Genomic DNA, 12067 nt, shown 5'->3' with positions numbered 1-12067 from the left:
ATTACATTCGGAATGTCATAAGCTAATTGTATGAGAAGTTAGCAATGTAGTAAACAGCTAACTACAGCTACATGACCGGCAAGACAGTACCAAGACTACTAAGCAATATATACAAAAGTATCAACTCTAGAATACATATTAACACAAGGATTCTCAGCATTAATTTGAAGCAAACATTAAGACACTAAGATTACCAAATTCAATATTAAAGTAAATATATTCTTATTTTAAAAGTTACCACTAAACAATGATAGGATGATGAACAATAGAATAAACTACTTTTTATTTAAGGAACTGGAAAAAATCTCATAATATGGCAATGAGAAAGTTAACAGAGGAACAAATACCAGGGAGGAGCTTGTCCCAACTCAGCATATCCTCAAGAATTTCCTCACATTCCCTAGTGTCTTTTAAATACCCATGCTGAACCGCCTCACCAATCATTTCATCCCACTTCTTGTCATCCATGTTGAAGTATTCATCCTTAACCATCTTCTTTACAACATGGTCCCTAGCGCTATACAAATCATCAATCTCCTCATCAGTCTCATACAACTCCTCAAAATCTGATTCAAACTCTTGGTCCTTGACGTCATCCAAAGGCTTCAACTGTAGTTCTTCTGTCAACTCATCATCCGTTTCCTCATGCTTCCCCACCAATCTCCTCTGCAATATTGCTTCAAGAATCGATGGCAGCACCTCTTCGTCCCCTTTGAAATACTTATCTATGCGCATTTTCAGCTCTGAGAGACCAAACAAGTATCAGATCAAACACTTAAAAATATAAAACCCAAAGTGACATGTAAAAACATAAACAAGCTGAGAATTTGACCGAGAGAAATGCAAATTCAATTGCAAATAAAACATATTCATCGATGCTATGACTATAAACATCACATTATTTTAAAAACGTTAATCAAATAAATAGATAAATTACTCCTAAATTATGCACATCAAATTACTAACAGTCCAAATCTTTCTTCTGGGCTTTTTCAGTTACCTTTGTTATTCACATCCTCAACATCAATGGAGACATCTTTCTTCTGGGTTTGTGCTGTAAGTGCGGTTTCGGGAGCGGGGTCAGGGGCACGTTGGTCATTGGAGGAGTCTTTTGAGTCGGACGAGTAAAGTCTGAGTTGGGTCCGAGTTGAAGCAGCGAGTGGAGGGATGAATGGTTGATTATGGTTTGGATTGTGAAGAAGGTTGCGACTGATAAGAGAAGCATTTCTCAGAAGAGTTCGTCTCATGGTTACTTCACTTTCTAGGGTTTTAGATTTAGGGGTTTGTCAATTTTATCAGCGCATTAAGGGCTTGTTTGGCTGTTTGCCAAATAACCAATTCAAAGATTTGCTCCTCAATTTTATTATTTTCTTTTAATATGGAGACTTTTGCTTGTAAAAATCTAATTAATGTAAGTTCTTACTTTCCATTACTTACAATTTAGTCGAATAGTGTTTCTTGATTTTATTCCTAATGTTAAATTTAATATGTTATAATGTAATTAAAATTGCGCTGAAATCAATCTTGATTAGCACAACAAAAAATGAGCAAATTGGCTTTTAAAAGGAATTTCTGCCAAATAAATTTAAAAAAAAAACCCCAATTTAAAAATAGGCGGTCTATTAATTCCCCCACAAAGTTGAAATACCCTTACTATTTTTTTATCCTTTATTTTCATTCATATTATAGATTTCTTCATTCAATTATGATTATTAACATCAAGCATACAACCAGAGAGAAAATGATTGCTTCTTGTATTTGGACTGAATTTTGGATTTTAATATTGGCATTTGGAGTTCAACATTGGGATTTGGAGTTCTTAGCTTCAATGGCTAAAGTGAAGTTAAAAGATTGGAACTTTGCAACAATTTTTTTTTTTTTAATGTTTTTAATAGAAAGAGCTACTTTCATTAAAAACAAAAGAGTGATTACATCTTTGATTTGAGGAGGAAAAGATCCCCTCGAAATACAATCATCATTACTTGCTAGAGCTATTTTAGCTAAAGCATGAGCAGCTGCATTGCATTCTCTTGGAATGTGCTGGATTGCAACCATATTATCTCCTTTCATTTTGTTTTGGATTTTGGCAATGATCCAACATATCTCAGTTCTACTACTTTTCTTCTGAGATACCAAATCTACAATTTATTTACAATCAGGTTCAATTATCAAAGGAGTCCATTTTGTATCCATTGCCACCTGTATCCCCAAATTAACAGTTGTTGCTTCTACTTGTGCTATATCACCATTGAACATTATCTGTTGAATAGCTACAGGCAAGACACTTTCATTCTCATCTCTAATCACCACCCCCAAATTTGCTCGGTGTGATTCTTTGATTGCTGCATTAACATTGACCTTGTAACTGCCTTCAGGAGGTGGAAGCCAACTCATCTTTCTCTCTGCTACAGACCTTGCTGTCGTATTCACTTTGGACATTTTAACTCTTACATATGCTTCCACCACAGCTTCTGCTTTAACTGCTGCACTTTGAGGATCTAGAAACTTTTTCTCAAACACAAACTGATTTCTTTCATACCATGCTACCCACCATAGCGCTATTATCAACCACAGATCTTCTTTAGTTCTCCTTTTTGCTAGCTCATACATCTGTCCCAAAAAATTAACTCGATAGTTGTATTTCCTCTTTAAAAGGAGTTAATTTCCACATCTGCCCTGTTATTTTACACTCCGTTACAGCATGTATAATGCTCTCAGCCTTCATCTTGCATCCTGGACAAGTTGGATCTTTCAGGATTTTCTTCTTCCATAAATTTGTAGTTGTTGGAAGCATATTATTTATGGTCTTCCACACAAATATCTTAATTTTTTCAGGCAGCTCCGGAGACCAAATTACATTCCAATGACAATAATTTTTGCTGAAGCAGCTTGGAAAATTAGAATGTTTTAATCTCAAGGCTACCTGGTACCTACTTTTGACAGAATACTGGTCATTCTTATCATAATGCCATAAAAATTGATTTGGTTCTGGCTGGGTTGGAAGAGGAATTCTAAGAATTTGCTCTGTATCTTCAGGATTAAAATGCTGCTGGATCAGATGTTCTTTCCACTACTGGTTGTTATCAATTAAGTATGATGCCTTACAATCTATATCTAGAGTTGGCATTGAAATGGGTTTGAAAGTCTGTGGTCTAGGAATCCGTTGACTTTTATACACTTTGATTTTATCCCCTGAGCCAATTCTCCATCTCATTCCTTTATGTATGACTTTCCTCCCCACAAAATACTTCTCCATATAAATGAAGGTTTTGATCCCAACTTGGCCTATAAGAAATCAGACTTCTTGAAAGCTGAGTCTCCTAGGTTAGTTTGAATTTTGCTTGGGGGGAGTTAAAGCTGTATTGAGTACTAGCCACTTTGCTTTTTTTTTTATGAGAAAGTAAATCTTTCCATTGATTAAAACTGGAAAAAAACATCAACAGAGGAAATTGGAAAATTTCCTATCCAAAGGGCATGATCTTCACGATCTAGAGCTACCTTTGCTAAGTTATGAGTAATGACATTACACCTTATTGGAACAAATTGAATAGTTGCCGTGTTCTGGCTTTTTAAACATTCCTGAATTTCTTCTATGTTCCAAGATATTTTAACTAAGCTGCCCTTCCTGTTCAGAACAAGCTCCACAACTTCTTTTGAGTCTGATTCAATAACAAAATGGACACAATTTGCTTTCCTCGCTATTTGGATACCAAACGGCACAGCTTCAGCCTCAATGTCTGCAACATTTCCTTTAAGAACAATTCTCTAAGCTGCTGCAGCTACAATTTCTCCATTTGAATTTCTGACCACTGCTCCAAGACCTCCCATTTGCTTTGAAAAATTTGTAGCCGCATCTACATTCACTTTGAACCAACCAGGTGGAGAGGGCTTCCAATCTTGCTGCCCATTTTGCTGATGCAAAGCCAAAACATTATTCTTAACAGATTTTACCCTCCTATATGACTCCCCAATGGCTACTGCTCTTGTAGCTGAAACCAGAGGATCTTCCTTCTTGCCTTCAATGACGAAACAGTTCCTCGAGTACCATATTGCCCAGCAAATTGCAAATATTTGCTCTGTCTTTCTTCCTTCTCTTCATAGCTAACTCTTGCAGCACACTTAACATGTCCTGATGAGCCATCATCTTAATCTCCTCATAGAATTCTGTCATCTTCCAGACCTTTCGAGCAAACTTACACCCCACCAGAGCATGTAAAAACATGAACAATTGCGATGAGATTTCCCCAATACCATTCGGTTCCTTGAGAACAATCAATGCTTAATTAAAATGCCATGGTCCTCCGGCAAGGATCCTTTTCTTGTTCGCTTCATTTCCAAACTTGAAGATAAAGATATTATCTCCAAGCTTTTCAATCTTCACCTCTTTTTTTGTTTGCCACACTTGGTTCAAAGCAGTTCTCAACCCCTGCATTGACACTTCTTGTGTGTAGCACTTTACCTATCAAACATCCAACCACCATTTGCGCCCCCTTTTCTTTCATCTTTCTTTTAAAGGAAAATTTTGTTTTCTTCTACCTCTTTTAAAGATATTGATTTACATCTTCGAATTAACTCTTCTGTCTTCATAACTGCTTTTATAGATCTGTTTACCAACACCTTAATTACTATAAGACCATTTAAAAAAAAAAAAAAACTCTGGCTATTAATAACACCAAAACACTCAGAACGAGTGATTTAATAATCCATAAAGGCTTCGTTATGTCTTATATTCTCCAAGCTTTCTCCGAGAGAGAAAACTCATGAGAGAGAAGAGTCTTTATTTGGAATTTTTTTTAACAATTTTTTTGAAAGTGAAAACATAGTTTTCCCTCTATTTAAAATCTAATGATAACACATTAATGTTCATGGCCAATGAACGGTGATCCATATATCCAAACGAGTAGTGATAAAGACACAATCACTTAACTGATATGATACGAAGAGAATAGTTTTATGAAACAATCACCGGTCCACATAATTGAAAAAAAAATAACTACTATCAATTTTCAATCAGTCTCTGCATAAGCTCGTGCATATTAATTTGTACAAAATTATTAGTGACTCTAATATTACTGTATCCAAATCCCCAGTAGTATTTTGTCAATCGACAATTGACAATTGTCATTCCACGTTATCTCAACCACAACAAACAAGTAAACAAAAGTTTGAAACTTGGGTCAAGTTTCTACATCATCAGGCAAAATTGAAGATGAATGAGGATCATCAACAAGACACAAAAATAAATTACACGTAAATCCCAAAAGTAATAGTTTTAAAAATTAGTTTACTAATTAACTAAGTACAAAAATACATTGATCAAACAATACAAATGGTGTAAGGATGATGGGTTCATGAGTCAGACCCAGAATCAAACTCATCTTCTTCGTTAGCATCCCTGTCTGAAGTCTTGGTTCTAATTTGGAGCTCTTCCATCAATTCATCGTCACTTTGATCGTGCTTCCCGGACAACTTTCTACTCAAAATGGCTTCAAAGATTGATGGCACGGCATCTTCGTCACCCCCCAAATACTTCTCTATTCTGCTTTTCAGCTCTACAATTAATAAAATTTAATTTTGTAATTAACTAATAACGCATAAGCACATCTGAAGAAACTAACCCAGAAAATTAAGTTAAATTAACAGAAATCAAAGACCCAAATCAAAGATGACCAGAAATCATCATGTACTAATTCTTTTTTTCTTTTTCCTCAGGCTCAATTACTGAATTCAAAACCAAAGCTTTTACCTTGGCTGCTGACATCCTCAACACCAATGGAGCCGCTATTATTTTGGGTATTGGGCAGCTTTGAAGAATCGGACTCGGAGGCGTAGAACCTGAATCTGGGTTGACTGAAAGCGGTGAATTTGACAGAAGAACAGTTAGGGTTCGTGTTCTTAAGAAAATTGCGAGCATACAACGCCACCCAGTTCATGCTCATCATGATCCTGGTCGCCGCGACGCCACTCGCGTTGCAAGTTTGCACTTTACTTTTCTGATACGGCTGTTGGGTCTCTTATGGGTTTGCGGAATCAAAGCCCAACCCAAAAGGATTCGATGAAGCCACATGTCGTATGCGGATATGCCATTTGTCTGACAAAAGATAATGTGAATTCATCACATCATCTACAGAGGTGGGCAGAAAACAGACGTTCCGGTGCCGACCCAAATCTTATTGTTTTGCTTCGGCTTTTTTAGATTCGGCTCGGTTGTTTACGACTTGAATCCATCCGTCGCTTGCTATCTGTCAATCACATGCTGCCTAAGGTTAGTTAGTTTCCCCATATTTTTCACCCTCTCTAGTTTTAATTTTACTCTTCTAGTTCTAATTTTATTTAATCCTATGAAATGGATTTTCTAAATTAGAATTTTCTGAAACTGGGTTTTTGATTTTATAATATGCTTTACAATTTCAGTTGTTCAAAGCTTTTGATTTTGGATTAGAAGGAGGGTTAAGTTTTTTGTTGTTAATGTGGAGCTACTGAAGACTTTTCCTTTCAATTTAGATTTGGGCTCTCAAATGAGTTTTTTTGTTTAAACCGATATGCTACTACAACACTTATGTGGGGAACTTTAATTTAGCTTTTTCAAGGCATTGAATGTGGAGCATGATGGTTGCCCAGCAAAGACGGTTGGATTATTAAGTTAGTTGGACATGGGCCGAAGCCAATTGGAGAAAAAACAATTAGTTTATTTATGCATGTGTTTGATTATCAAGTTACTTGTATTTAACTTGAAACAATAGTCGTTTTCATATATATATGTCCGTGTTATAAACTATTTTTGTTTCTTTTTCTTAGATGGATCCAATGATATTTGATTTGGTACGTTGAATTAATTAAGAGAATTAAGGAAGAGAGAAATGTGCTATTAATTTTAATCGAATCAAATTGAATCATGTGAAATATGTTCGGCTTATACCAAAAGTCGGTTTAAAAAGCTTATAACATATTAAAACCGATTTGGTTTGGTTTGATTTAATTGATTTTTTATCGAACTGAGATAAACCGAATAAACTTATTTAAGATTATGAAATAAAATTGAACTCAATTGGTTTATTATTTTTTTACTTTTAAATTTTTATTTTTTTCAGTTATTTGATTTTTAAGAAAGTTTTTTATTTAAATAATTAAACCTTTTTTTTTTTTACAAACCTAACTAAATTACTAGTTCGATTCGATTTTTTTAGGGTCGGGATTTATTTGCCCACCCTTAGTGATAATAAAACAATTATGTACCATATCATTTGTGCACATAAATGATCCAATGAACAATATTACAATTGGATCATAGACATGTAGTGTAATTTTGTAGTTCCATGTGAATTAGCATAGGGCGTTTGGATGTAATCATATAGGTTCAATTTGAAATTTCCTAAGCTCAGTTATCAGTTCGCTTTAAAGGAGAAAATAAAATTAAATAAGTAAAAAAAAACCAAATTTTCGAATCAAACCAAGTAGAAATGAAACAAAATGTACCAAATTTTGGGTTCAGTTCGGTACAAGTTCCTTCAAATTGATTAGATTCAGTTTGATTTTATTAAAAAATCTAACTGAACCTAATGTAAATAACATTGAAGTGCGTGTGAATTTTGGCTTCTTGATGGTGAACAGAGAACAATCAAATGCCACTTGCCTATGGTTTATTAGATGTTATTAAAACTTTTTAGGATTTTCGCAGGACAAAACAGAGGAAGGACACGTATAATAAGAGAGGTTGTGTGAAATTATGTACTTTAATTAAATATAATCTTTCAAAAAGGCTGTGCGATTGATCCTACATCTAGAAAAGTTTCCAAAGAGGAAATTGGTTATTTACCACCTAATTTCTTACTCAACATACTTCTATTTGTGGTCATTTTAACAACATTCAATTAAAAAAGTATTATCCTCGCAGGCTACGTTTGGCATGTATGATTAAATTAAACTAATTATTAAAATTGGACTTGATTAAGTTTGATTGAATTAAGTTGGATTACATTATATAGTCCCATGTTTGGTACATTACCGGATTAAACCATATTAAGTTATATTTCTAATCATAGTTAAAATAAATTTTAAAAAGTAATTAATGAGAAAATTAAATATATTATAAATAAGTTATTGCGTAGTCATAATATAATAAACAAATAAAAATACATAAAAAACTAAATATTTAATTAATTTTTATCAAATATTTAAAAATATTATATAAAATCAATTAATAAAATGATATTATTAATTTTCATGATTATTTTTAACATTATATTAGTGATTATTAAATTTAGTACAATCAAATAATGCAATAAATTATTAAATGGTTAATTTTATTGATAAATTATTAAATATACAAGTAATGAAAATTTAATCTCAAGAGTTAGTAGAAGTAAAAGTAACCAATTTAATTAGATCATAGATAATAAATTTTAAGTAAATCATAAATAAATAAATAAATAATTAATAGTGGGTGTAAGTGAAAAAAAAATGATTTAATAAAAGTCTCATGAATGGACAATTCTTTTCTTTAAATCTTATCCCATCTAAACCTATGCGTAAATTAGTAAATTACAAAATGATTAAAAAGAAGGCCATTTGAAATCAGTTCAGTTTCAGTTATGAAATTTTGAACCAAATCGAACCGAATGATTTAGTTTGGTTCATTTTAAAGAATATCGGTTTTTAATTAAAATATATCGAATCAAATAGGAGTGGACACGGGTCGGGTTGAGTCGGGTTGAATATCAACCCAATCCAACCCGCTAATAGAACAGGTTGAAAAAATTCAACATAACCCAACTGAACCTGTGAAACTGTGGGTTGGATTGGGCTTTTGAAAAAGTCCATTTTTTTAGTTTAAACAAAAATAAATAAATAAATTAGAAAATTAAAAAAATACAAATAGTAAAATCCTTACAACAAATCCAACATTTCAAAATTCAACAATCAAATTATTAGTATATAATTAAATTTATTAGTACATAAATTTAAAGTCTTGTTTAATACAAAACACTAAATATCAAAATTTATATAATAACACACACACACACATATACATATACTTACACATACACGGGTTGACGAGTTGGGTTGAGTTCAAAATTTTCAAGCCAACCCAACCTACAAATAGTGTGGATTGAAGATTTAACAACCCAACCCACCCCATACATTTTATCAACCCAAACCAACTAGCAAAAAATCATGCGAGTTGGGTCGGTTTCACGGGTTAGTGCCCACACCTATAATCAAAATTAAAAAATCAAATCGAACCGATTTTTTTAGATTCGGTTTTGTCCACCCCTATAATTTCTTTCTCTTTCTCATTGATCAGACACTAACTTAACCATTAATTCTATAATTATACAAATATTTTTTTTTTCACCATTTTTAATGAACGCACAGGACACAATCACACATACTCAATTATCTGTGAAGAAAAACTAAATATACAAATTTTACAGCAAATATGTATATTCGATAATTGAAGAAAAACTAAAAAAAAAATTGTTGGAAAAAATGAGTGTGTATGAAAACAAAAATGAAATCAGTAGTGAGGGGCTTAGGGTGTGTTTGGGAGTGAGGTGTTGTAACTTTTAAGTTACAGCTGCTGTAGAGTAAAAACTACAGTTGTAGAGTAGAAGTTGGAAAATTTTTTTATTAAGTTGCCAAAGTCCAGCTACAAGTGTTACCAAACACCTTAATAGCTAGGTTTTAGCAGTTCAGTTACCTCACTACACTCTCAAACGGGCTATTAAAGAGCTCGGTGACCAGCGACCACAGCAGAGTCGACTGTCTTGAAGGAAACGACAGTGGTAGTGACCACAACATAGCCAGAAGGAAGCGGCGACAGCGGCAACAAAGCTAGAAGGGAGCAACATCGGCAACAAAGCTAGAAGGAAGCGATAGCAACAATTAAAATCTAAAAGTTACGGTTCGAAGATGTTGTGTGTAATTTTGTGTGCGTGTGTGTAATTACAAATTTAAAAAGAATGACATTTGAAATCAGTTCGGTTTATGTTATGAAATTTTAAACCAAACTGAAACCAAACCGAACGGTTTGGTTCGGTCTCAATTTAAACTATTTCAGTTCTTTTAATAAAATTATATCGAATCAAAATTATAAAATCAAATCAAACCGAGTTTTTTAGATTTGGTTGTGTCCACCCCTATAATTTCTCTCTCTTTCTCATTGATCAAACACTAACTTAACCATTAGTTTATTTTTTTTTCACATTTTAGATTAACTAGAATGCATCAAATGACAATGTTAAATTCCACCCACAAATAAATCATTACTCATTATCAATGCCTCCAAAATTTATCTGATTTGGATACATGCCAAATTACACTTCATTTCGCAGCCTCTCCTTTATTTAGAAATAATGGACATCTTTTCTCAGGATTTGCAAATTGCACGCCGGCTGCCAGCTCTTTCCTCCGCTAATTCATCCGCAATCGATGGCAACGGCCTTGCTTGCTTTTTAAGTCGCAATCAAAATACTTTTGCGGACTCTCATGTAAATCTAATCATTTTAAACAACAGCGTCAAACAATAATGCTCTCACTTTCTTTCATGCATTAATGACAAATTTCTATCTTAATTAAAACAAAGCTGGGGTTACATGAATAAGTCCAATCTTTTATACTTGAAAGGATGTTTGAGAGCAATATTAGCTCTGAGAATTTAAAACTCTTAGACTAATAAGTAATAATATATTAGTTGCACATGGTGTGGCTCGATCAATGAATCGGCTATTGTCACATCCTTCAATCACCCAGCAATTCTTTTGGTTGTTACTTAGAAACTACTAGGCACTCACCTTCATTTTCGTTTGTTTAGAGTCCTTCTTGACTCTTTTGCCTTATAAAGCCATTAATTAATTCGATTTTCCCATTTGTACCAAAATATCACGGGTGGCATTAAACTTTTTTGGTGTCCATATGTACTATTAACTCATCTTTTAGTCTTCAAATTATACGCGTTTCATATTATTGCTATTCCAAATTTATGAATATTTGTTATCAACTAACTGTTCCTGGACAGCTCTTTCCCATTTCTAAACCCATCCACCGTTTGTTTGTTGCTTTCGTGATGCCAATTCTCAAAAACACTATTTTCTCACTTATTATCATGGTTTCTATTTTAATTCGTTACATAGTTATACTTCCACTAGAAATAATATTCATCACACCACATATTTTTACCAGTCCCGCGACAATGTTATAATTCGTGTGGATATAATTTTTCGGTGGATTCTTGATTGTAATATATCATTTTAAAAAAATTAAAATTTAAAATAATAAGGGGTAGAAATTGTACATCTTTATAAAACTCAAAAATCGGCAAACAATTAAGTTGCATCATTTGACATTCATCAATGTGAAGGGTAACATAATGATTTCAAAAATTTACAAAATTATCATCCACCGGCTCAATAACACATCACATAAAATAATTTCTTAGATAAGTTTTGAAAAGGCTGCCTTTTTAAAATTTTCAGTGGGGACTAGCATTATTGTCCTAGCGTATTGAATGGTCTATTTAAGAATAAAGAAATGGTATGCTGGGGGCAGCGGGAAAGCCTCATTGGCGCCCAAAAAAGAAACACACAAATTATAATAATTTCTATGAAATTAATGCACTGAAATTTTTCGAAATTCCAAAACAATTAAGTTAATGGGATAATCCAATGAGAATAATTATGTTGGGCTCAATGGGAACTCTTTGCTTTCATTTCATTGGCTCACTGTTTGACAGCTGATTTTATGATTTCCTAGAGAGACAATCATCCCATCCAGTGTGTGGATTGCAAAACTCTGTTGTTGGGACCCAAACAATTTAATTCATAAACCATTAATTATGCAATTGGGGCAGGCATTATGGGAAAAAAGTTATAGCCTTCATTATTTTGCCTCCCCCAAGACAAGGCTAAGCTTTTAATTTAATTGAGTGAAATAATTTGTAAATTTCTCTGTCCTCCCAAGTACATTCCACACTATAATTGATGTATCCATTTTAGGGGCCAAATGTTTCTATACATGGATTTGTTATAGCTTATCCATTTTGGTACAAATATTCAATTACACTATGATT

At 33.3% G+C, this 12067-nt stretch overlaps 2 protein-coding genes across 2 annotated transcripts in view; both read right to left on the bottom strand.

The window, feature by feature from the left end:
- LOC18049227 overlaps positions 1–1361 on the bottom strand; it is a 3308-nt gene extending 1947 nt beyond the window's left edge. The window contains exons 1-2 of the mRNA XM_006442520.2: positions 1001–1361; positions 348–743 (exon numbers count right to left, since the gene is read on the bottom strand). Of these exons, the coding sequence (XP_006442583.2) occupies positions 348–743; positions 1001–1247 (643 nt within the window). The 5' untranslated portion in view covers positions 1248–1361. The remainder of the gene's footprint in view (positions 1–347; positions 744–1000) is intronic.
- A 3708-nt stretch (positions 1362–5069) lies between these two features.
- On the bottom strand, positions 5070–6022 carry LOC18049225. Its single transcript, XM_024188618.1, has 2 exons — positions 5747–6022; positions 5070–5552 (listed from the first exon to the last, which is right to left on the bottom strand). Exons 1-2 carry the CDS (start codon positions 5940–5942, stop codon positions 5350–5352), a joined length of 399 nt encoding a protein of 132 aa, XP_024044386.1. The 5' UTR covers positions 5943–6022; the 3' UTR covers positions 5070–5349.
- Positions 6023–12067: the final 6045 nt, after the last annotated feature.

This window comes from Citrus clementina, unplaced genomic scaffold (assembly GCF_000493195.1).
Source record: "Citrus clementina cultivar Clemenules unplaced genomic scaffold, Citrus_clementina_v1.0 scaffold_3, whole genome shotgun sequence".
Taxonomy (NCBI): Eukaryota; Viridiplantae; Streptophyta; class Magnoliopsida; order Sapindales; family Rutaceae; genus Citrus; species Citrus x clementina.
Note: the sequence above shows the minus strand (reverse complement) of the source record. Positions and strands in the feature narration are given on the sequence as shown.